This window comes from Schistocerca cancellata, chromosome 2 (assembly GCF_023864275.1).
Source record: "Schistocerca cancellata isolate TAMUIC-IGC-003103 chromosome 2, iqSchCanc2.1, whole genome shotgun sequence".
NCBI classification, from domain to species: Eukaryota; Metazoa; Arthropoda; class Insecta; order Orthoptera; family Acrididae; genus Schistocerca; species Schistocerca cancellata.
This window is the reverse complement of record NC_064627.1, coordinates 867,005,604-867,032,959: the sequence shown is the minus strand read 5'-3', so window position 1 is coordinate 867,032,959 and position 27,356 is coordinate 867,005,604. Positions and strand designations below refer to the sequence as shown.

Sequence of the window (27,356 nt, the reverse complement as noted above, 5' to 3'; positions counted from 1 at the left end):
ACATTTTTCCATCTCCCTCATTGTCATGCTTTATGTATTCTCTGTAATTATAAGTGAAACTCCCAGTATAATTGAGAGTGTGTTAATGTGTATTTCTTTTGTTGAAGATTCATGTTTGCATAAGTTTCAGCATTCTCTTGATGTGTGTTTATTTTATTAGTGATTATGTTGTACACCTGCCAGTTTCTGGATTTTCCTTAACGTTTTCTCACGTGGTTCGAACGCGTCAGCATGCTGGTGATCCTGCTGAACTGCGTCACGCTGGGCATGTACAGGCCGTGCATCGACGACCCCTGCACTACCAACCGCTGCAAGATACTGCAGGTATGTATAACTCCACTTTCATCTAGTACTCATAAAACGCAATTCGTGGCACCTCTGACTTTTTGTTCACAAACTAATCACACTAAAAATGTGAAACAACTGTCACTTCTCGACGTAACACCCCTTCAGCCATACAATTTTTTCAAAACGTCGACGCCATCATCCCGCAGCCACTGCAAGAGCTTTAGGTGTCTGGGTTGACCAATGGAAAATCGCTGATGCACTAGCGGCTCAGCTAGTGCATGAGTGACCGCGAAGATTGCTTTTCATCGTCGGAAACAGCCAAAAGTGAGTAACAGGCATCAGAAATCACTTCAGAGTTGTTGTCGCGAAGAAACTGCAGCATCACGTTCGATCGATGCACTGGTGCGTTGTCTTGATGAAAGTGCGCACCTACAGCCTTTTCTAGCCGTTTTTTCGTGCAGTGCTGGAAGGAACTTGTTCTTCAGAACATCGTGGTGGGATCCACTTGTCACCGTACTGCCCTTTGGAACACAATGATCAAGGATTGCACCGCAGCAGGCCAGAACATGTACACCGCCATTTATTCAACACTGGCGCTAACCCGAAAACTTTTGGTGGCGGTGAGTGCTTGTGCCTCCACCTAGCTAACTCTTCAGAAGTGAAAAATGGCATCCATGTCTCATCCGTTGTCACAGTTCCACAGTCTCTCTCATGCCGTCATCACGCGTCAGCATTACCTGGGAACGAGCCACGCACGCATACTTGTGGTCGTCCGTCAGCATTCGTGGCACCCATCTGGAGGACACTTTTCGTATTACCAGGTCTTCATGCAGGATTGTGTACACAGATCCCACGGAAAAGCCAACTTCGGTGGCGGGGTATTTCATACTCTTTCGGCGAACATCTAAAACAACTTGTAAGTAGGCTGTTTAGGTTTTCTTATTGGTAACGCTCTATGAAAATCACTGGCTGTGCTGTGAGCAGTCTGTGGCTAGTTTGCATTGTTGTCTGCCATTGTAGTGTTGGGCAGCTGGATGTTAACAGCGCGTAGTGTTGCGCAGTTGGAGGCGAGCCGCCAGCAGTGGTGGATGTGGGGAAGTGAGATGGCCGATTTTTCAGAATGGATAATCTGGAGGTGTGTCCATCAGAAACAGTACATTTGTAAGAATGGATGTCATGAAATGCTATATATATTATGACTATTAAGGTAAATACATTGTTTGTTCTCTATCAAAATCTTTCATTTGCTATCTATGCCTATCAGTAGTTAGTGCCTTCAGTAGTTTGAATCTTTTATTTAGCTGGCAGTAGTGGCGCTCGCTGTATTGCAGTAGTTCGAGTAACGAAGATTTTTGGTGAGGTAAGTGATTTGTGAAAGGTATAGGTTAATGTTAGTCAGGGCCATTCTTTTGTAGGGATTTTTGAAAGTCAGATTGCGTTGCGCTAAAAAAATATTGTGTGTCGGTTTAAGCACTGTCATGTATAATTGTTCTAAGGGGACGTTTCAAACTTCCCGATCTGGCTCGATCATGTCGCCATACCAGCTGCTGCGAAACTGAGATTGTCGTCGTTTGTTGTCACACTACGTTCTGCCTTCTTTGAACAGTCATACCCACGAACGCACATTTGACACATCGGTGAGACCATTCTCACATACCTCACTCAGCTGGCAACAAAATTCAGTCAGTGTCACATCACGCAAACGGAGAAAACGAATGACTGCACTCTGTTTTGTAATGAAAACGTTGCCATTTTAAGTGTCGAAAACAGCCGTCACTCGCTGCTGTCCCTAGAATTGAGTGTGCCTTTCAGTCCTGGCACGTCTGCCACGCATTTACAATGAGTGCACGCGTATTTTAAAACAAACCGCATTTTTCTATCTGCTTCGAGTCCTGAGGAAAACATTGGAGGTGTTATAACTTGAATATACCTCGTGTTTCCCGACAACATGAGAACGTAGGGAGATGCTGAGCTACGTTCAGAAATCAAGAATCCGAGAAATCGGGACTTGTTAAATACAGCCTCACAAATAACAAGAGAACAATATTTAATGAAACTAATATCTTGTCGTGCGTTTCTTCATGCCGGCGTTATGTTATTACAGAAACAGTAGCAATTAGAATGTGCAAAAGCAACTTCAAATGGAACAGTGGCTGTAATCTTAGTGGAGTGTGGAAGCGAGCTGTCGACGCTAAAGCGGCACATGGAAATGTGCTGAATTGCTTACATTCCTACGAGACTTTTGAGAACACCAGTGCAAACATGGGTGCATATTCTGTCAGTATGACGTAATGGTGATATTCACCGACCTGTCACAAGCCCTCTATAAGCTAAGAATAGTCACCACAGCAGCAGTCAAGACAGACAGTCGCTCCTGATGATGACGATGGCAAGTAAAACGAAAATTTTTTACACCGGACATTGTGAGGCGTGGGTGAGCTGTTTCGTATAACTCTAAGATGCTGTAAGCCCGATCTCCGGTGACCTACAAGGAATTGGCGCTCCTCATAAGATCATACAAATTTGAGAAAAAACAATGTCACGCAATGGAAACATTTTCTCAAAGGAAAACTACTAGGGGTGGCCTAATTAGGCATGGAAGTACAGGTACCACACCACACATGATCAAAGCAATTCAGAGCAGGCTGCCAGATTTGTTACCGTCAGGTTTTAATAACATGCAAGTATTACGGAGATGATTCGGGAACTCAAATGGGAATCTTTGGAGGGAAGGCGACGTTCTTTCCGAGAAACGCTATAGAGAAACTTTAAAGAACCGGTATTTGAAGCAGAGTGCCGAATGATTCTACTGCTTCAAACATTGATTGCGCCTAAAGACCACGAAGATAAGATACGAGAAATTAGGGCTGATTCGGAGGCACATAGACAACAGTTTTTCTCTCGCTCTATTTGCGAAAGAACAGGAAAGGAAATGACAAGTAGTTGTACAGGATATCCTCCGCCAAGCACCGTACGGTGGCTTGCGGAGTATCGATGTAAATGTAGACTTATATATTAAGAAGGGACTCATCTAATTGCAAAAGAAGTCAGTACTCACTGTCACAGTTGGGTTTATTACAATAAGACATCAAATAAATGATTAAGCATGTAAACATTTAATGAGTGGATAAAAAAATTGTGATTATGAAATACAGCTTTGGGACAGGCGGGTGGACACATGAAAGAATAAAATGAAACTATGCAACAGATGTGACTGCGAAAATGATTAGTGGTTTAAACAAATAACCCAGAAAAATAAGTGCGAACACCATTAGAATCGTCAAAGTGCATAATGGAAGCAACTAAAACTGATGTAAAACGAAACTTCATGGCAGATTAAAACTGTGTGTCGGACCGAGACTCGAAATTGGGACCTTTTGCCCTTTCGGGAGAAATGCTCTACCAACTGAGCTACCCAAGCACGAATCACGACCCGTCCTCACAGCTTCAATTCTGCGAGTACCTCATCTCCTACCTTCCAAACTTCACAGAAGCTCTTCTGCGAACAGTGCAGAAATAACAATCCTGGAAGAAAGGATATTGCGGAGACATGACTTAGCCACAGCCTGGGGGATGTTTCCAGAATGAGATTTTCACTCTGCAGCGGAGTGTGCGCTGATATGAAGTTTAGAAGGTAGGAGACGAGGTACTGGCAGAAATGAAGCTGTGAGGAAGGCTCGTGAGTCGTGCTTGGGTAGCTCAGTTGGTAGAGCACTTACTGGCGAAAGTCAAAGGTCTCGATTTCGAGTCCCGGTCCGGCACACAATTTTAATCTGCCAGGAAGTTTCATATCAGCACAAACTCCGCTGCAGAGTGAAAATCTCATTCTGGAAATCTGATGTAGATCAGCCAGCCTTGAGTCTGCCTCAGTTTACTGACTGCATTGCTGGCTCATTTCTGTCTCTCTAATACAGTGTGAATGTGGAAGACGGCAGGAATAACGGCTGGAAATTTTGAGTCTAACTCGACCTCCATACTCAGTTCTAATATGGGGACGTGCTTCTGTGTGACCTTCAGCAGCAAGAGTCTACTCTTCAGTGCCCCAGCAGCATGTATGTACACAATGATGTCTTGGCAGCAAGCATATTCTGACCTAATTACTTGAAACCTGGCTGGATCTGCCAATATAGGAATCTCACCGCCAATTACAGCAGGCCTTGCGAGTTCTAATCAGTAATAATAACATAACTAAGCTTAACAATGTCCTACTCTTTCGGATTTTCTCGTGGTTAACCAGTGATAGTCTGATTTGAAGAGGGAGGCAGAAAAGCTCTCCCACTCCATGACAAGTCTCAGCCCCAGCCAACCAAAAGTCTTACAAGAGGACACCTGCAGGTTACTGTGAGCTAATTGCACTCTGTATTACTACGATTTTAAACGGATGTTCTTTCATGTTGTGGTCCACGCTCTCCTGTCCTGAGGGCTACACTTGGCTTTTAAATTTTATCTATCCTAAAAGGATTTCTCCTAGCATTTCAAACAAAGTAATTTTACAATTTACAGGCTTGTCCCCGAAGTTCTTGCTGTGCATAAATGGAAAACAGCTAATTCTTTGACATCTAATAGCTTGGGAGGGCTGCTTTCAGCTCCAAACACTTTTTTGACTGGTCAGTGTCCAGAGCCATATAGGAAGAGCTCCCAAGGCTACAGAAAATGGCAAGTTCCCCTCACCATAGTAAATGGAAAGTAGAAGAATAAATAAGGAGCTGTGCAATCATTGGTAGTAGTGAATATTGTCTGCAGTAATGATGCGGCATTAAGGATCAAATATATTGATTATCTGGATGTGCATATTACATTGTAAAATATGTTATGTGACAGTTTGGGAATAAATTGGTACGTAACACTGTCATCATGAGAAACTTTGATCTCATATCAGTTTGTAATAATACTTCTCTCACTTTCAGAAAGAAATGCATTGTTAATACACACGTAAATCATGGGTTCTTAATCCGCTTATTAGACTCTGTGAAAGACATTACAACACTTGCCAATATAAGCAGATAAGAATTATTATTCATGCATCCTCTTTTCGTAAAACTGCTGACCTCACCTTTGTCATTTTTGAGTAATAGGGTCCCCAGGAGGACTCTGAGGACAATGTGATGATACAAAGCCTTAAATCAAATTTCAGTTGCTGAACAATCATCATTAATCAGCGCATTAGATGTTTCCGCCAGTGTGTATTTAACAAATGATGGAACATCCTCGAATAAACACCTTGTTTCCAAAGAATGTTTTATGACTTACTTTACTGCACTAGAATATCACTATAAATATTTCATATTGCCAGTATGTTAATGAACGTAGCACTGAGGTGTTGATCTGGCGCTGTATCGAACTCAAAAGACTTCCAATGAAGGGAAATTTTATGTGCCACAGGTAAACTCAGTACGCCATTATTTGCTGTTGTAGTGGTTGCTGTGGCCTTTAGTCCACATACTTGTTTGCTGCACCTCTGCATGCTAGCCGGTCTGGTGCAAGTACCATCATTTCTGTGTACTTATTGCAGCCAACGTCGATTTGAACCTGCTTAGCATATTCAAGCCTTTGTCTTACCCCACAGTTTTTACCAAACCCCCACTTCCCTCCATTACCGAATTAACTAATCCTTGATGCCTCTGGAAGGGTCCTACAGAACTGCACCATAAGCAGCTTTACCCTTTGACTTAATTCAGTATATCTTCATTGGTTACCAAATCCACACATTTTGTCTTCAACATTCTTCAATGACATCACATTACAAAATTTCATCTCTTCTTGTCCGTGCTGTTGAGACAAATGTTTTCAGAAAAGTCTTCCTACTAACTATGACATCATATTACAAAAATTCATCTTTTCTTGTCCGTGCAGTTGAGACAAATGCTTTCAGAAAAGTATTCCTACTATCTCTTAAATTGCTGCTTCATTTCTTGATTTTATACACTTTTCAGTAACGCCATCATCAGTTATTTTGCTACCTAACTAGAAAACTTGTTTACTACCTCTGGTGCCTCATTTGGTAATATAATTTCCTCTGTATCACCTGACTGAGTTCGACTACAGTCCACTGCCCTTTTTTTTAAATAGTATAGTGAGCGAGAAACTGGGTGTGGTAAAGTGCCAGGTCACAAAAACCTAGCATTTAGATCAGAAAAAAAAATATTTTTAAAAGGGTACTCCACTTAATTGTTGTGGGTTCCTTTAGCAATAATAAACCCAAACTAATGCAAACAAATGAACACTTCAATTTTAGAATCAGAAATTGAACAGGTTAACTTGGGATATAAAGGCATTGAGTTCCACTTCACTCTGGTGAACCTACTTCAACACAGATTAAATAAATAGTATGCACTAAAACAGAGAGAAATACATTTCAATTAACAAATGACAACAAATCCAACATTAATCAACATTATTTTATGAGGTAGAACAGTAAGTGATCCACTAAAATACTGTGAAATAAATGGGTAACGATAAAATATGTACAAATAAAATTTAAGAACATCATCCAGTTGGCTTCAACAACAGGTAGTAGAATCAACCCTGAGAACCAGATCCAGCACAAATACACCGATATACTGCAAACCTGGCTCAGAGATGATAGACTAGAATACCTGTAACGTGGCTAGACAGAAACCTTTACCAACGTTCAAAAACTGATTTTAAACTGAAATTACTGAGACCTCTTTTTTTGTGCCATCAATCTTCTGAGTGGTTTGATGTATGCCGCCACAACTTCCTCTCCTGCACTAACTTCTTCATCTCAGAGTTGCAGTTACACATTTCTTAGATGTATTAACATCTTTGTCTTCGTCTACAGTTTTTACCTTCTATACCACGTAGGTTACTTCCTTGTGCCTTAATACGTGTCTTATCACCCCGTCCCTTCTTATTGTCAGTGTTTTCCATATGTGGCTTCCCCCAGCATTTTGCATTCATTTTCCTCAACCCTTGACGGTTCGCTATTTCCTGACGGAATGCCGTTATTTTAATCACTTACGTTCTAATTTACATTTGCCGTCTGATTTACTGGCTGCTTTAGCGAATGGCACTCGGGCTGTCGACCGCGGTTTACTTTTTATCCGTCGTAGCAATACGGCGAAGGACATTTAATCTTAAGTTCAGGACCTCCGTTGTCTCTATGCCGTATTTTATGGACCTTTCCCTAACTCTCGGTTTTTAGGTGTCTTTCCTTCCGTCGATTGGCCTTAACCCGCAGTCGATTTTAATTCGTTTTTCGTCTTCGTGTTCTACGGTTCTGACATGGGCGCATATGGCCTTAGTATTTTTTGTGCCCTAAAACAAAGCAAAATAAAACAATTCCTTATCTTATAGCCGGCAGGTGTGGCCGAGCGGTTCTAGGAGCTTCAGTCTGGAACCGCGCGACCGCTACGGTAGCAGGTTCGAATCCTGCCTCGGGCATCGATGTGTGTAATGTCCTAAGGTTAGTTAGGTTTAAATAGTTCTAAGTTCTAAGGGACTGATGACCTCAGATGTTGAGTCCCATAGAGCTCAGAGCCATTTGAACCGTTTTTGAACCTTATCTTATAAATCCACTTGATTTTCTACATCCTTCTGTAACACTACATCTCAAACGCTTTTTTTTTTCTCTTCTGTTCCAGTTTTCCTACTGACCATGATTCACTACCATACAATGCTGTGCTCTAAATGAACTTTCTCGGAAATTTCTTCCTCAAATTAAGGCTCACGTTAGATAGCAGCAAATGTGCCTAGGCTAGGGATGCCCTCTTTGCTAGTCTGCTTTATAAGTCCTCTTTGCTTGTCCGTCATGGGTTATTTTGCTGCCTAAATAGCAGAATTCATTAACTTTATCTAATTCATGATCCCCAATACTGATGTAAAATACCTCGCTGTTCTCAGTTCTGCTACTTCTCAATGGTTCCGTCTTTCTTCGATTTACTCTCAGTCCATATTCTGTACACATTATACCATTCCATTCAACAGATCCTGTAACTCCTCTTCGCATTCACCGAGAATAGCAATTGCTTTCTTGTCTTTCTCTGCGCCTTGTCCCGCGCCAACGCGGGGTCGGCGTTGTTATTACCGATTTGGCAGTGTTAGTTGCAGAGGGTACCCGGATGCCCTTCCTGCCACTACCCCGAACCTCCCGTGACGTAAGTGGTGTACCCCAGCTGTCTGCGTCTAGTGTAAGCCATGAAATAGTTCAAATAGTTCAAATTTGTGTGTCGTGTAACTGAGGCGGAACGTGTAGACCAGCCCGGTATTCACCTAGCGGGATGTGGAAAACAGCCTGAAAACCACAGCCAGGCTGGCCAGCATATCGGCCCTCGTCGTTAATCCGCTGGGCGGATTCGATCCGGGGCCGGCGCGCCTACCCGAATCCAGGAAGCAGCGCAATAGCGCTCTTCACCGAGAATAGCAATGTCATCAGCGAATCTTGTCATTGATGTCCTTTTCGGTTTGATATGTAGTCAAACTCTTGAAGTTTTCCTTTATTTCTGTCATTGCCTCTTCGATGTATAGTTTGAACAGTAGGGGTGAAACACTGCATCAGTTTCTTACGCATTTTTTTAATCCGAGGTCTTACTTCCTTGTCTTTCAGTCTTATTATTCCCTCTTGGATCTTGTACAAATTATATATTAATCGTCTATCCCTATAACTTATTCCTATTTTTCTCAGAATGTGGAACATCTCGCACCATTTTACACTGTATAACGCTTTTTCTAGTTCGACAAATGTTATGAGCGTGTCTTGATTTTTCTTTTTTTTTTTTTTTCAACCTTGCTTCCATTATTAAACGCAACGCACGTACAGTCTCTCTGGTGCTTTTACTTTCGCTAAAGCCGAGGTGATCGTCATCTAACTATTCCTCCATTTATCATTCTTGTCAACAGCATAGATGCATGAGCTGTTCAACTGATTGTGCGACAGTTTTCGCACTTATCTCCAGTGTCATCTTCGGTATTGTGTGGATCATATTTTCCGGAAGTATGGTGGTATGTCGCCCGTCTCTTAGATTCTGCACACCAACTTGAATAAACATTTTGTTGCCACTTACCCCAGTGATTTTAGAAATTCAGATGGATTGTTACCTGCCCCTTATTTTATCTAGTATTCCAGAGTTTTTTTTTTAAATTATGACTCTGATACTGGAATCCCTACGTCATCCCTACAGACACCAATTTCTTCTTATAACACGACATCAGACAAGTCCTCCTCCTCATCGAGGCCTTCAATGTACTCTTTCCACCGATCTACCCTATCTTCCGCGTTTAACAGTGGAATTCCCGTTGCATTCTTCATGTTACCACCCTTGCTTTTGATTTCAGTTAAAGCTGTTTTGACTTTCCTAGTAGCCGAAACAATCCTCTCCATTTGTTTTCCGTTGTCTTCACATCTGCTCTGCATTTGATGTTTATTTCTTTCTTAATTTATTTACTCTGCTATATTTCTGTCCTTGCGTGAACTTTTATTTTTACTTTCTTCTTTCATCGATCAACTGATGTAGTTCACCAGTTACCCAGACTTTCTTCGCAGTTATCTTCCCTGTACCTATGTTTGTCTCTCCAACATTCGAGATTGCACTTATTAGAGATGTCCACTATTTTCTACTGAGCTGCCTACTCTGGTGTTTCTTATCGCAGTATCCGCATCCTTAGCGAAATGCAAACGCGTCTCATCACTCTTCAGTACTTCAGTATTCCACTTTCTTCCACAATGATATTGTCGGACAATTCTCTTAAATTTCATTCTGCTCTTTGTCATTACTAAATTGTTATCCGAGTCCATATCCGCACCTAGGTACGATTACAATCCAATATCTGATTTTGGAACTTCTGTCTGACCAAATTGTAATCCATGTGAAACTTTTCCGTGTCTCTCCGTCTTCTACAAGTATACCTTCTCCTCTTATGCTTGCCATCTTTGTCCTCTCTCATTCATATTGCCAAGCTCATATTCTCCAACAACCTTTTATTCTTTCCCATACAACAGCGACCCAATCCCCTTGACTACCTCCCTTTATGTGTTGAATTAGCCGTTCACTGTTGTTGTTGTTGTTGTTGTTGTTGTGGTCTTCAGTCCTGTTGTTGTGGTCTTCAGTCCTGAGACTGGTTTGATGCAGATCTCCATGCTACTCTATCCTATGCAAGTTTCTTCATCGCCCAGAACCTACTGCAACCTACATCCTTCTGAATCTGCTTAGTGTATTCGTCTCTTGGTCTCCCTCTTCGATTTTTACCCTCCACACTGCCCTCCAATACTAAATTGGTGATCCCTCGATGTCTCAGAACATATCCTACCAACCGATTCCTTCTTCTAGTCAAATTGTACCACAAGCTCCTCTTCTCCCCAATTCTATTCAATACCTCCTCATTAGTTATGTGATCTACCCATCTCATCTTGAGCATTCTTCTGTAGCACCACATTTCGAAAGCTTCTAGCCTCTTCTTGTATAAACTATTTATCGCCCATGTTTCACTTCTTTACATGGCTACACTCCATACAAATAATTTTAGAAACGACTTCCAGCCATTAAAATCTATACTCGATGTTAACAAATTTTTCTTCTTCAGAAACGCTTTCCTTGCCATTGCCAGTCTACATTTTATATCCTCACTACTTCGACCATCATCAGTTATTTTGCTCACCAAATAGCAAAACTCCTTTACTACTTTAAGTGTCTCATTTCCTAATCTACTTCCCTCAGCATCACCCGTCTTAATTCGACTACATTCCATTATCCTCGTTTTGCTTTTGTTGATGTTCATCTTATATCCTCCTTTCAAGACACTGTCCATTCCATTCAACAGCTCTTCCTAGTCCTTTGCTGTCTCTCACACAATTACAATGTCATCGGCGAACCTCAAAGGTTTTATTTCTTCTCCATGGATTTTAATACCTACTCCGAATTTTTCTTTTGTTTCCTTTACTGCTTGCTCAATATACAGATTGAATAACATCGGGGAGAGGCTACAACCCTGTCTCACTCCCTTCCCAACCACTGCTTCCCTTTCATGCCCCTCGACTCTTATAACTGCCATCTGGTTTCTGTACAAATTGTAAATAGTCTTTCGCTCCCTGTATTTTACCCCTGCCACTTTTAGAATGTGAAAGAGAGTATTCCAGTCAACATTGTCAAAAGCTTTCTCTAAGTCTATAAATGCTAGAAACATAGGTTTGCCTTTCCTTAATCTGGTTTCTAAGATAAGTCGTAGGGTCAGTATTGCCTCACGTGTTCCTATATTTCTACGGAATCCAAACTGATCTTCCCCGAGGTCGGCTTCTACTAGTTTTTCCATTCGTCTGTAAAGAATTCGCGTTAGTATTTTTCAGCTGTGACTTATTAAACTGATAGTTCGGTAATTTTCACATCTGTCAACACCTGCTTTCTTTGGGATTGGAATTATTATATTCTTCTTGAAGTCTGAGGGTATTTCGCCTGTCTCATACATCTTGCTCACCAGACGGTAGAGATTTGTCAGGACTGGCTCTCCCAAGGCCGTCAGTAATTCTAATGGAATGTTGCCTACTCCCGGGGCCTTGTTTCGACTCAGGTCTTTCAGTACTTTGTCAAACTCTTCACGCAGTATCATATCTCCCATTTCATCTTCATCTACATCCTCTACCATTTCCATAATATTGTCCTCAAGTACATCGCCCTTGTATAGACCCTCTATATATTCCTTCCACCTTGGTGCTTTCCCTTCTTTGCTTAGAACTGGGTTTCCATATGAGCTCTTGATATTCATACAAGTGGTTCTCTTTTCTCCAAAGGTCTCTTTAATTTTCCTGTAGGCAGTATCTATCTTACCCCTTGTGAGATAAGCCTCTTCGTCCTTACATTTGTCCTCTAGCCATCCCTGATTAGCCATTTTGTACTTCCTGTCGATCTCATTTTTGAGACGTTTGTATTCCTTTTAGCCTGCTTCATTTACTGCATTTTTATATTTTTTCCTTTCATCAATCAATATTTCTTCTGTTACCCAAGGATGTCTACTAGCCCTCGTCTTTTTACCTACTTGATCCTCTGCTGTCTTCACTACTCCATCCCTGAAAGCTACCCATTCTTCTTCTACTGTACTTCTTTCCCCCATTCCTGTCAATTGTTCCCTTATGCTCTCCCTGAAACTCTGTACAGCCTCTGGTTTAGTCAGTTTATCCAGGTCCCATCTACTTAAATTCCCACCTTTTTTTGCAGTTCCTTTAGTTTTAATCTACAGTTCATAACCAATAGATTGTGGTCTGAGTCCACATCTGCCCCTGAAAATATTTTACGATTTAAAATCTGGTTCCTAAATCTCTGTCTTACCATTATATAATCTATCTGAAACCTGTCAGTATCTCCAGGCTTCTTCCATGTATACAACCTTCTTTTATGATTCTTGAACTAAGTGTTAGTTATGATTAAGTTGTGCTCTGTGCTTCCTCTTTCATTTCTTACCCCCTATCCATATTTACCTACTACGTTCTCTTCTCTCCCTTTTCCTACTACCGAATTCCAGTAACCCATGACTATTAAATTTTCGTCTCCCTTCACTATCTGAATAATTTATTTTATTTCATCATACATTTCTTCAATTCATCATCATCTGCAGAGCTAGTTGGCATATAAACTTGTACTACTGCAGTAGGCATGTGCTTCGTATCTATCTTGGCCACAGTAATGCGTTCACTATGCTGTTTGTAGTAGCTTACCCGCATTCCTATTTTTTTATTCATTATTAAACCTACTCCTGCATAATCCCTATTTGATTTTGTATTTATCACCCTGTATTCGCCTGACCAGAAGTATTGTTCCTCCTGGCACTGAACGTCACTAATTCCCACTATATCTAACTTTAACCTACCCATTTCCCTTTTTAAATTTTCTAACCTAATCGCCCGATTAAGGAATCTGACATTCCACGCTCCGATCCGAAGAATGCCAGTTTTCTTTCTCCTGATAACGACGTCCTCTTGAGTAGTCCCCGCCCGGAGATCCGAATGGGGGACTATTTTACCTCCGGAATATTTTACCCAAGAGGACGCCATCATCATTAACCATACAGTAAAGCTGCATGCCCTCGGGAAAAATTACGGCTGTAGTTTCCCCTTGCTTTCAACCGTTCACAGCACCAGCACAACAAGGCCGTTTTGGTTAGTGTTACAAGGCCATATCAGTCAATCATCCAGACTGTTGCCCCTGAAACTACTGAAAAGGCTGCTGCCCCTCTTCACGAACCACACGTTTGTCAGGCCTCTCAACAGATATCCCTCCGTTGTGGTTGCACCTACTGTACGGCTATCTGTATCGCTGGGGCACGCAAGCCTCCCCACCAACGGCAAGGTCCATGGTTCATGGCGGAGGCCGTTAACTATCATCGTATATTATATATATTATCTGTATCTCTTGCTTGAGACGTTGACATCTATACCTTGCTATTCATAACTCCTGTTATGCTATATTTGTTTCTGTTGATGTCACTACGTTTTTCTCATCAGAAATCCTTTTTCTCAAGGTCACCTACCCTTTGGCAGTCGCCTCCCAGATACCCGAATGGGGGTTCATCCGGAATCTTTTATCAACGGAGTGATCATCTTGATACTTTTTCAGTTACGTGCCACATGTTCTGTGAATACACATTATGTGCCTTTATGCAGTCGTCTCCTCACCGTGCTTTTGTTCACTACCAGGTCTCCGTAGACATGCTGCAAGCGCCTATGAATATCTGAGATGCACTGGTTTTCCGTCAAAAGAAACTCAATGACAGCTCCGTGCTTGGAACGCACTTCCGTTACAGACGCCATTTTGAAGGCTACGTATGTCGCCATCTATTGAAATTTCATGAAGCTAAAGTGGGAATATTCCACACTGACCCACAACAAATTATTTTTTCACCTGAAACTGGACCAGAAAAAAAGTGTTGCATTACTTACTGAGCGCCCCTCGGACAAACTGTGAATGTACGTTTGAAGTTTCTCAGTCTAACTCCTGATATCTCGCACGGGTAACACTTCCTCGCTTGATTCGAATTTTCTCTGGAACCGAAACTGATCTTCCCCCACTTCGACTTACCAGTCGTTCCTTTCTTTAGAATTGGTTCTCGATATTGTATTATAGAAAAGAAGAGCAACATTTTTCCAGGAGGTGGGGTATATTTGACAGTACAAAACTGGATGAGCCGGGGTTTTTCGAAGTTTAAAGCTAGCCTATTTGTGCAAACCAGAAAGTAACTCTCTCGAAAACGTCGTTTACTATTTCTTCTGTTGATGGGTCTTTGTTCGGCTTTGCAACAGTGCTTGTATCAACTGCACACATTTTGCCTCTTAAGCAAACAAATTGGTAGATCTTTGGCATGAAAACGATGAACGTTCCAATTAGTTAATTTTGTATTCCTTCCTAAGTCACTGATTAACATTTTCTAACATTCTCGTTTCAAAATTGTCTGTGGATGGCTCACGCGGACAGTCAGCAGCTCGTACCGCTATTGGACCACAGCTACAATTAATAGGATTCGATGCAGACGCGTACTTAGCGAGGCTATATGCTCGAATATCCAGCCCATTACGTCGCCTCCAGCAGAATGGCGGCAGCTGTTGACACACAGATACCGTCGCATGTTGACACTACTTGTCGCATTTGGAACGGCTTACTGTTCCCGTTGCATTATCGCACGTGGCTGTAATTAATGAACTTACTGACTCGAATTCAGAGCTTCGGAGTGGATATGGGAAATTTGGACGCCGTTACTGGAGATCTCCTAACGCTGTCGGCGATGTATAATAAACCCCACGAAAGTAGTTTCTAGCGTAAAAATATCTAAGTTTGGAAAACGTAGTAAGCTTTAGTCTAAGTAGAACAATTTCCAAATGTAAAGTTTTGTATTGAAAGGTAACTACAGTGTTATTTAGACGCAGTTCATTCGTAATAAAACAAGCTAATCCTATCTGTATGGAGCCAGCTAACACAATATTAGCTTTATTAAGACAACAGGTATGGGAAGAGGAGGTTGGCAAAGCTTATAGGTGACAGCATAGGTGGGGTTGGTGGGATCACTCATGGGAAAATTCCTACAGTAGTGGGTGTTAGAGCTGCACCTTTTTTAGATTGAAGTCAGCTGATAGGTATTCCTCCTTAAGGGAAGTCTCTCTAACAAGGGAATCACTTTTGACAAAGCTTAGGTATCCGAGTAATGAGGGAATTAGTATATTTCATCAAAATATACAAGGTATTAGAGATAAAGTTAGTGAACTGTTTATAGATGTTGACTCTGAAATTATTGGTATATCTGAACACTTCTTAAATAAAGAGATAATTCAGAGGCTTCCTTTACCAGGATACAGGTTGGCTGGCAGCTTTTCGAGGAGCTCTTTGCGGTGTGGGGGAGTAGCCATGTATGTGAAAAACGGCATCCCATTTGAGTCAATTGATGTTTCAAAGTACTGCACTGAAAAGGTGTTTGAATGTTGTGCAGGTGTGGTTAAATTTAACGGAGCTAAACTTCTAACTGTTGTTATTTATAGATCCCCAGACTCCGATTTCGCAACATTTTTGCTAAAGCTAGAGGAGGTTCTTGGTTCACTTTATAGGAAATATAAAAAGTTAGTTGTATGTGGTGACTTCAATTTTAATTGTATAAGTGATTGTGCAAGGAAGCGGATGCTGGTAGACCTCTTTAATTCATATAATCTTATGCAAACCGTATTCTTTCCAACGAGAGTGCAAGGGAACAGTAGGACAACCATAGACAACATTTTTATTCATTCCTCATTACTAGAAGGGCATTCTGTTAGCAAAAAGGTGAATGGCCTTTCAGATCATGATGCACAAATTTTAACTTTAAAAGATTTTTGTGCTGCAACACGTGTTAAATATAGTCATCAGCTGTTCAGGAAAGCTGATCCAGTTGCTGTAGAGACCTTTGTAAACCTTATAAAGGAACAAGAGTGGCAAGATGTTTATAGCGCTGATACAGTAGACGAAAAATATAATGCTTTTCTCAAGACTTTTCTCATGCTCTTTGAAAGTTGCTTTCCGTTAGAACGTTTAAAACAGGGTACTAGCACAAACAGGCAGCCTGGGTGGCTGACTAGAGGGATAAGAATATCTTGTAGAACAAAGTGGCAGTTATATCAATACGTTAGAAACAGTCAAAATCTAAATGCAGCAGCCCATTACAAACAGTATTGTAAGGTGCTTAAAAATGTTATTAGGAAGGCAAAAAGTATGTGGTATGCAGATAGAATAGCTAAGTCTCAGGATAAAATTAAAACCATATGGTCAGTCGTAAAGGAAGTTGCTGGTCTGCAGAGACAGGTCGAGGATATAGAATCAGTGCGTAGTGGAAATGTCCGTGTTACTGATAAGTCTCATATATGTACAGTATTTAATAATCACTTTCTGAATATAGCAGGTGAACTAAATGGAAACCTAGTCCCAACAGGGAATCATATAGCGCTCTTAGAAAAAAGTGTTCCGAGAATGTTACCTGAAATGCTCCTCCATGATACTGACAAGAGGGAGATTGAGTTAATAATTAAATCACTAAAGACCAAGAATTCTCATGGATATGACGGGGTATCTAGCAGAATACTGAAGTATTGTTCTATGTATGTTAGCTCAGTTCTTAGCCATATCTGTAACTTTTCCTTTAGGAGTGGTCGGTTTCCTGGCCGATTAAAGTACTCGGTAGTGAAGCCACTTTATAAAAAGGGAGACATTGATAATGTTGACAATTTTAGACCTATTTCTAAGCCATCGGTGTTTGCTAAAGTTATCGAGAAGGTTGTATATACAAGGTTATGGAGCATTTAAATTTACATAATTTGCTGTCAAATGTTCAGTTTGGTTTTAGAAATGGTTTAACAACTGAAAATGCTATATTCTCTTTTCTCTGTGAGGTTTTGGACGGATTAAATAGAAGGTTCCGAACGCTAGGTGTTTTCTTTGATTTAACGAAGGCTTTTGACTGTGTTGACCACAAAATATTACTGCAGAAGTTGGACCATTATGGAGTAAAGGGAGTAGCTTACAATTGGTTCGCCTCTTACTTTAAGAACAGAAAGCAGAGGGTAATTCTCCGCAATATTGAGAGTGGTAGTGATGTTCAGTCCCAATGGGGCACTGTTAAGTGGGGCGTTTCCCAAGGGTCGGTGCTGGGGCCACTGCTGTTTCTTATTTATATAAATGATATGCCTTGTAGTATTACAGGTGATTCAAAAACATTTCTGTTTGCTGATGACACCAGCTTGATAGTGAAGGATCTTGTGTGTAATATTGAAACAGTAACAAATAATGTAGTTCATGAAATAAGTTCGTGGCTTGTGGAAAGTAATTTGATGCTAAATCACAGTAAGACTCAGTTTTTACAGTTTCTAACTCACAATTCAACAAGAACCGATATTTTGATCAGACAGAATAGGCATATTATAAGCGAGACGGAACAGTTCAAATTCCTAGGCGTTCGGATAGATAGTAAGCTGTTGTGGAAAGCCCATGTCCAGGATCTTGTTCAGAAGCTAAATGCTGCTTTATTTACCATTAGAACAGTATCTGAAATAAGTGACACTTCAACACGAAAAGTAGTCTACTTCGCATATTTTCATACGCTTATGTCGTATGGTATTATTTTTTGGGGTAATTCTTCTGATTCAAAAAGGGTATTTTTGGCTCAAAAACGAGCTGTTCGAGCTATATGTGGTGTAAGTTCGAGAACCTCTTGTCGACCCCTATTCAAAAATCTGGGAATTCTGACATTGCCCTCACAGTATATATTTTCTTTAATGTCGTTTGTTGTTAGCAATATTAGCCTATTCCCAAGAGTTAGCATCTTTTACTCAGTTAATACTAGGCAGAAATCAAATCTGCATGTAGAATGCACTTCCTTGACTCTTGTGCAGAAAGGAGTGCAGCATTCTGCTGCATCCGTTTTCAATAAGCTACCACAAGAACTCAAAAATCTTAGCAGTAGCCCAAACTCTTTTAAGTCTAAACTGAAGAGTTTTCTCATGGCTCACTCCTTCTATTCTGTCGAGGAGCTCCTGGAAGAGCTAAAAAATTAAGCAAATTCCAGTGTTACATTGTTGATTTTCTTCATTTAAACTTACGACTTGTCACCTGAATATGTTTTTTTATATTTCATTTTATCTGTTTCTAATATCGTGTTATAATTTCATGTATTGACTCGTTCCATGACCTTGGAGACTTCTCCTTAATTTGGTCCCACGGAACAATAAATAAATAAAAAATAAATAAATAAAACAAGTCCTGAATAGATTTATACATTGCTTCTTCGGTGTGTAGTCTGAATAGTACGGGAAAAAGATTGCATCCCTCTCTGACTCCTTTCCTAATATTCAAATGTTCAAATGTGTGTGAGTTCCTAAGGGACCAAACTGCATAGGTCATCGGTCCCTAGACTTACACACTACTTAAACTAACTTCTGCTAAGAACAACACACACACACCCGTGCCCGACGGATGACTCGAACCTCCGGCGGAAGGGGCGCGCAGTCCATGACTTGGCGCCTCAAACCACACGGCCACTACGCACGGCCTTTGCTAATCCTATCGCCTCGTTCTTGCTCTTCCATTCTTATCAATGACTCTTGTTTCTTGTACATAACTACCTGTTCACGACAGTGCACGTTACCAGTATGTTCCAAAAAGCCGCGCAAAACTGTGATTTTTCAGAGGTCATGCCTCAGGTTTTATTAATCAAGTGGTTTGGATAGACCTAGGCCTGCCGACCATTTGTATACCTATTGGAAGAACGGACGTACTGTAGCTATCCTACAACACAGGTTTAAAATTTAAACATTACACATTTCTTCCATGCCAGACCAACTGAGCAAATTAGTCGTCTAGGATGGACCTTAGGCGGCCATAAAAGCACGATTTGTTCATGGGAAGTTCTTAAGAACATCCCGGAAAACTGATTTTTGAGCAAGAAAAGTACTATTTGTGGTGATGGGCACTTCTATAATTGCAGTTTATGGCATACCTTCTAAATTTTTGCAATATCTTTCTAAGATGATGGTCTCGGGGAACCCTGAATTTTTTTTCTATATCATTATCCATTACGGAGATACAGAGGTTCAAATTTACAGTACTTACGCTCGTGCAAGATGCTCGTAACACTCGGTATGAAGCCTAGTTCTAACTGACGTATTGAACGCATGATAAGAGTTCTAGGGTCATCGCAAGGATTTTGAGACCACTAATCTATGTTTTAATCAGCATTTTTTTTCACCAATAATACATTATGACACGCTGTCTCTGCGTAATGGTAGATTCACGCATATAAAAGAACCAGCCCACAATGGTACATCAGCGACAAAAAGTGGGCTAAAAAGTGTCTTAACATACCTGAAAAAGACTTAAAATGACCGCCAAAAATTATGTTAAACTGAAAAGACTGTTAAGTAAAATGTTTCTAATGTCACTACTACTCTTTTAAGATACTAATCCTAAGCCGGGTTTGTCGATAAATTGCGACCGATGAGCAAAGTATCCACGAAAAATCTAAAGCAAACGATTTTTTGTTAACCTTATACTATGCTTACAGAGTTGCTGTTTATATGTGTCACAGCATAAAAATAGGTTAAGTATACGAATAAACTGTCAAAACATTTTTGACCTACAGAATTCGCTTTGTATAAACAGCACACCCTATCGTGGCACGGAAAAGAAGGGAGCTAGCTGAAAAATGCCCCGAAAGGCGAATACGTTCCTCTTCTAAAAACCGTGACAGAAAAGTGGGACACTGCCAGCGTCAATTCTCATTCTGCCTACCTAACAAAAAATTTTGGCATGCGAAAACATTAGTGCTTTTTTGTGCTGACAGTAGAAGAGAGGCAGTGATGGTGGAAGAGAGAGAAAAAATGCCAGTGGGAGAGTAAGAGAGAGGGACAGTGATGATTGGAGAGAAAAAGTGGTAGTGAAAGAGAAAGAGTGACGGATGAAGACAATATCAGTGGAAACCAAAGAGAGAGAAGACATTGAAGGTAAGTGAGAGACAGTGGCAGTAAAAGAGAGAGATGGATGGAGATAGAAGCAATGGGAGCAAAAGACAGATCAGACTGTGTAAATGAAAAATGCAGCTGATTAGAGACCATAGATAGGCTTTTGGGGTTTGGTACCTCCCAGAATGGCAAACTTTAACACTTAGGCGAAACGTAGGATGCATTTTGGGTAGAAATTTTAAACACATGGGTATAGGGGGAAAAAGACGTTGTACCATTCAGAATTTTTGAGTTGCAGACATATGGTGGAGACGGTGTCAGTGGGAAATAAAGACAAAAGTAGCTATATTTTATATAAACCGGAGAAAAACGAGACCGTGAGAGACGGATAATGGCAGTGAGAGGGTGAAGTCGAGTTCGAAAGCTTATCTAGAAGAGAGTTGGCTTAATGACTTTAAAATGTTCTGTATTAAAAGAGCGCGAACACCGTAGCAGGCCAAAATTTTTGGTGAGGAGGGTGGACTGAGCATTGAGGCAGGTGGTTCCCCACTTTTCTGTCAGGGTTTTTTAAAGAGGGACATATTTGCCCATTTTTTGCTGGTCGCATATTATTTGTCTTTTCCTACAGCTTACTCCGATTTTTCTCAGTATTTCGGACATCTTGCCACATTTTACATTATCGTACACTTTTTCGATAAATCCGATGAACACGTATTGATTTTTCTTAAGTATTGCTTCCAGTAACAAGTGCAACGTCAGTAGTGCCTCTCTGTGGTGGGATTACATTACCTAAATCCGGGCTCGTCATCAAATTGATCCGTAGTTTTCTTTCCCGTTCTTCTATATATTATTTTTATTATCAACTTGTATGTATGAGCGGTTTATACCATACACTTAAACCATTACTTTCTTGTGAAGGGGACATGACAACACTCAAGAAGGAATAATAATTCAAATATATCCAAATGGTGTGATTCAGTTTGGCGGCCCGATATAAATATAATATGACTGTAACGATATTACAAGCAAGTTGTATGTTTATAGACAGATAGTTTAACATATGAAAAATAGGAACTGTAACAGGATGTTAAAATCCGTTTAACTTTTTTTTGATGATTCGTTTTTGATAAAGTGTGAGAAAAAGTTACATTTATTTCCATCGTCTCTCAGAGCAAAGAGGAAAAATGTAATCCAGTTTTCGATTAAATGTGGATGTTTCCTACAGGAAGTGTCAAAATGGGTATTAATAGAGATATTCTACTATTAACAACCGATTTATACAAGTGAAACGCAGTTGCGAACCAAGAAATCAACACAGTCTGGCATTTTTATTAAATTCCTTCTTGGTACGACCTCTACATTTTTGTGACATATTACGAAGCTTAATAACTTTAAACAGTGCTAAATGACCATCTATACCTACATCTACATACGTACGCCTCAAGTCACCGTACCGTGCGTGGCGGAGGGAACCCTTTACCACGATGATTAGTCGTTTCTTTTCCTCTCCCACTCGCAGATAGAGAGAAGGAAAAACGACTGTCTGTATGCCTCCGTATGAGTCCTAATTTCTCGTATCTTGTCTTCGTGGTCCCTACGTGAAATGTAAGTTGGTGGCAGTAGGATCGTTCTGCAGTTCTTCAATTGCCGGTTCTCTTTCTCAGAGGTGTTCTTCGAAATGAATATCTTCTTCCCTTCAGGGATTTCCACTTGAGAGCCGCGCATGATTAGCCGAGCGGTCTGAGGCGCTGCTGGCATGGACTGTGCGGCTGATCCCGGCGGAGGTTCGAGTCCTCCCACGGGCATGGGTGTGTTTGTCCTTAGGATAATTTAGGTTAAGTAGTGTGTAAGCTTAGGGACTGATGACCTTAGCAGCTAAGTTCCATAAGATTTCACACTTCGCACCCCACTTGAGCTCCCGAAGCATATCCGTAACACTTGCATGCTGATCGAACCTACAGGTAACAAATCTAGCCAGCTCGCCACTGATTTGCTTCGATGTCTTCTTTCAGTCCAACCTGATGTGGATCCCAAAACTCGAACATTATTAAAGAATGGGGCGCGCTAGTGATCTATATGCGGTCCCCTTTACAGATGAACCACACTTTCCTGAAATTCTCCCAATAAACTGAAGTCGACCATTCCCCTTCCCTACCACAATCCTCACACGCCCGTTCCATTTCATAGCGCTTCGCATGGTTACGCCCAGATATTTAAACGACATGACTGTGTCAAGCAGGGCACTACTAATGCTGTATCCACACATGACGGGTTTGTTTTATCCACATTAACTTACATTTTTCTACATTAAGAACCAGCTGCCATTCATCACACCAACTAGAAATTTTGTCTACGCCATCTTGTATCAACCTAAAGTCACTTGTCTTCGACACCGTCCTGTAGAGAACAGCATTATCAGCAAACAACCGTGAACTGCTGCCCACCCAGTCTGCCAGCTCATTTGTGTACATAGGAAATAGCTACGGTCCTGTCACACTTCCCTTGGACACTGCTCCGATGAACAATCGTCGTAGAAGACAACGTACTGTGTTCTATTACTTGAGCAGTCTGGGAGTCTATTACCTATACACGTACTTTCCTTAACATCCTGCAGTGGGATACCGTGTCGAATGCTTTTCGGAAATCTAGAAATATGGACTCAGCCGGTTGCCCTTCATCCACAGTTCGTAGTATACCATGTGAGAAAAGAGCAGGCTGGGTTTCACAAGAGCGATGCTTTCTAAAGCCGTGCTGATTCGTGGACATGAGCTTTTCAGTCTCTGTTGAATGTATTATCTTCGAACTCATTCTCTAGAACTGTGCAGCAAATCGATGTTAAGGATATTTAACTGTAATTTTTCGGGTTCATTGCTTTACCCTTGTATATACAGAAGTCACCTGCGCTTTTTTTCCAGTTGCTTGCCACATTTCTTTGGTCGAGAGACTCACTACAAATGCAAACTAAGTAAGGGGCCTATGACGTAGAGTACTCCTTGTGAAACCGAACTGGGATTCCATCCGGGTATCGCGACTTACATGTTTTCAACTCTTTCAGTTGTTTCTCTACGCCATGAATGCTTATTACTATGTTATTCATACGGGACACTGTGTGATGCTCAAACGACGTTACGTTTTTTCGATTCTTCTGCGTCAACGACTTCTTAAATATGGAATTTAAAACTTGGGCCTTTCTTTTGCTCTCTTTTGCTGCCGAACCAGACGGCCAACGAGTAGCTGGATGGAAGCCTTAGACCCGCTTAGAGATTTTACATGGGACCCGAATTTTTCGGGTTCTCCGCCAGATCTTTAGTTAAGGTATCTCTACTAACCTTTGCTTGTAGTCATTTGCGCGTCCTCTTTGGAACCGAGAGTGCAGCAGCCTTTGGTTCCTCAGCATTTTCCGAATTTCCTTATTAAATCATGGAGGGTCCCTTGGGTCTCTAATCCACTTACTAGGCACGCACTTGTCCACACCACGATTTACAACCTGTTTAAACTTTGCCCATAATTCCTCTATTCCCATCATTCTGGAACTAAATGATTGCAGTTCTAAGTGACTGCTTTTTCTAGCAGAAACACATTCCTAACCCTCTTGACTGATTTATAAACTTTCGTAACCATAATAGATGTGACAAAATGATCACTAATCTCCGACTCTATAATGACGCCGTCGGGTCCCGCCTGTTTCTAGCTATAACGTCCAAGGTTACTTCCATTGCATATGGGCTGACAAACTAGCTGCTCAAGACAGCAAAGTACGAGAGTGGTTTGAAAAGTTCTCAGCACGAAATAGAATAAAACTACTTCCATCACTGAAACTTTTTTATTTTTCAATGTAGTCTCGTTGTAGATTATTGCACTTGGTCCAACGACGTTCCAGTGCCTTGATTCCATCTGCAAATAGCTGTCAATTCCGGCTATCAATTCTTCGTTTGAAGTGAATCTTCGTCCAACAAGAAAAATTTTCAGTTTTGGGCACGGTGCCATATGAGGCGAATAAGGTGGGCGTGGAAACAATTCATACCTTAGTTCGTAGCCCCGGCACCCATCTTGCAGATATTTTTTCATTTCTAATTCTTCAGTTAAAATGTGATATACACTTTCAGATGACATCTGGTAAACGTGAGCAATTACATGCACTTTCAAATGGCGATCCTCCATGACCATCTAGTGCGCTTTTGCAATGATTTCTGGAGTAGTGACACATCTTGGCCGACCACTGCGCGGATCATCATCTGAGGTCTCCCAACCAAATTTAAATTGATTTGTCCGGTTGGCAACAGTTGAATATGAAGGAGTAGGGTCCCCCGGTGTATTCTGGAAATCAGCATGAATGTCCTTTGCTTTCATAGCTTTCTTTACGAAGTGCTTAATCACTGCTCGAATCTCGATATTTTTCTTCTTCGCAAATCACTACGTGGGTACAACAACAACAGAGCCACGTCACCGCCACAAATTTCTTCCGAGAGCACTGACGTGGCACATGTTTAAAGGCAACAGTCCAATGAATATCACGTTAACAACTCGTAGCGCAAGCGCTGACCTCTCGTGGTGATTCCAAGAACTTTACAAACCATCCTCGTACTTGACAAGATTGTCTGTCTGTACATCCCGCAATGAATCCATACATGTCCCGGTCTATACTCGGTAGGTTAAAGTCACCTCGAACTAGTCTGATCTGGGTATTTATGCCCAACTGACCATAAACTTACTTTGAATGACATTAGAACTGTCACAGCGGAGTCACAGTGGTCGGTAAAAACATCTAACAATTACCTTGGTTTCACCTAGACCTGTAATGCGCGACCAGATAACTTCACTATCACACTTAATTTCAACCTCAATAGAGACAATATTTTTGTCGACTGCAATGAACACACCCCCTCCTAAAGCGTCTAATCTGTCTTTTCGACAAACATTCAATTACTCGCTAAATATCTCAGAGCTTTTTACTTCGGCTTTTAGCCATCTCTCAGTCCCAAGAATGATTTGAGGTTGAGAACTTTCCAAGACGACGGTAAATTCCGAAACTTTTTTGCGATTTTTAGAGTCGAATTGTCTTTATCTGAACATGGTCTGATTTCCCTATATGTGTATCGACCGGCCAGTGTTCATGAGAGTACCTCAAACTAGAGCCTAGCCTAAAAATCCCCCGTATGCACTCCACAAGTACTCTAGTATAGCCGGCCGCGGTGGACGAGCGGTTCTAGGCGCTTCAGTCCGGAACCGCGCGACTGCTACGGTCGCAGGTTCGAATCCTGCCTCGGGTATGGATGTGTGTGATGTCCTTAGGTTAGTTAGGTTTAAGTAGTTCTATGTGCTAGGGGACTGATGACCTCAGATGTTAAGTCCCATAGTGCTTAGAGCCATTTAGCCAACTCTAGTATACAAGTAGCTGCTTCCTTTGTGTAGTGCATCCCTGACCCATCAAGGGAGTCCCACAAATGCCCACCCGATAACGCAGATCCAGTAATCTGCAGCCAAGACCGTCACAGAGAAGTCGAAGCTATTGGCTGAGACCATCCACTCGGGTCCAAACCAGAGGACCCCGATCAACTCTGGAAACGATGCTGCAAATTGTGAGCTCCGCTCGCACCAAGTGTGCAAGGCCAGCAGTCTTCACCACCTGAAATTTTTCTTCCTAAGGGACTCAGCCTAACGCTGGAGCTCCCAATAACTAGCAAACATGGCAAACAAATTCGCACACTGGGAAGGGAGTTTTCCGAAGACAAAATAATTCACATTTTCAATCTCATAAATTATTATCACGGTATTTGTGTAGAATTTAGTACTCATTCATACATACCTTTCACAAACAGCATAATTGTGAATGTCATCCTTGACTGGTTATGCCTCAGAATATGATGACTCAGATAATTACGTCGTATGAGGAGGGATAGCTTGTGCACAATTACGAATTTGAGATCACAACCTCCGTAAACAGTTGATAACCAGAAGGCATCTGTGCGCGCCCTGTGGATCAGAATAATAATCGGTTCAAAATCGTATTATTCCTTCTGACAGCAATATTATATTCTCAAATGTCAACAGTATATAACAAAGGAAGAACAACAACATAGTAAGATTTCAAAATACACTCCTGGAAATGGAAAAAAGAACACATTGACACCGGTGTGTCAGACCCACCATACTTGCTCCGGACACTGCGAGAGGGCTGTACAAGCAATGATCACACGCACGGCACAGCGGACACACCAGGAACCGCGGTGTTGGCCGTCGAATGGCGCTAGCTGCGCAGCATTTGTGCACCGCCGCCGTCAGTGTCAGCCAGTTTGCCGTGGCATACGGAGCTCCATCGCAGTCTTCAACACTGGTAGCATGCCGCGACAGCGTGGACGTGAACCGTATGTGCAGTTGACGGACTTTGAGCGAGGGCGTATAGTGGGCATGCGGGAGGCCGGGTGGACGTACCGCCGAATTGCTCAACACGTGGGGCGTGAGGTCTCCACAGTACATCGATGTTGTCGCCAGTGGTCGGCGGAAGGTGCACGTGCCCGTCGACCTGGGACCGGACCGCAGCGACGCACGGATGCACGCCAAAACCGTAGGATCCTACGCAGTGCCGTAGGGGACCGCACCGCCACTTCCCAGCAAATTAGGGACACTGTTGCTCCTGGGGTATCGGCGAGGACCATTCGCAACCGTCTCCATGAAGCTGGGCTACGGTCCCGCACACCGTTAGGCCGTCTTCCGCTCACGCCCCAACATCGTGCAGCCCGCCTCCAGTGGTGTCGCGACAGGCGTGAATGGAGGGACGAATGGAGACGTGTCGTCTTCAGCGATGAGAGTCGCTTCTGCCTTGGTCGTATGTGTGTTTGGCGCCGTGCAGGTGAGCGCCACAATCAGGACTGCATACGACCGAGGCACACAGGGCCAACACCCGGCATCATGGTGTGGGGAGCGATCTCCTACACTGGCCGTACACCACTGGTGATCGTCGAGGGGACACTGAATAGTGCACGGTACATCCAAACCGTCATCGAACCCATCGTTCTACCATTCCTAGACCGGCAAGGGAACTTGCTGTTCCAACAGGACAATGCACATCCGCATGGATCCCGTGCCACCCAATGTGCTCTAGAAGGTGTAAGTCAACTACCCTGGCCAGCAAGATCTCCGGATCTGTCCCCCATTGAGC

At 41.9% G+C, this 27,356-nt stretch overlaps 1 protein-coding gene across 1 annotated transcript in view; it reads left to right on the top strand.

Moving 5' to 3' along the window:
- Positions 1-231: 231 nt before the first annotated feature.
- LOC126159449 (voltage-dependent T-type calcium channel subunit alpha-1G-like) overlaps positions 232-27,356 on the top strand; it is a 184,552-nt gene continuing 157,427 nt past the window's right edge. The window contains exon 1 of the mRNA XM_049916551.1: positions 232-324. Coding sequence (XP_049772508.1) covers positions 232-324 — 93 coding nt within the window. The remainder of the gene's footprint in view (positions 325-27,356) is intronic.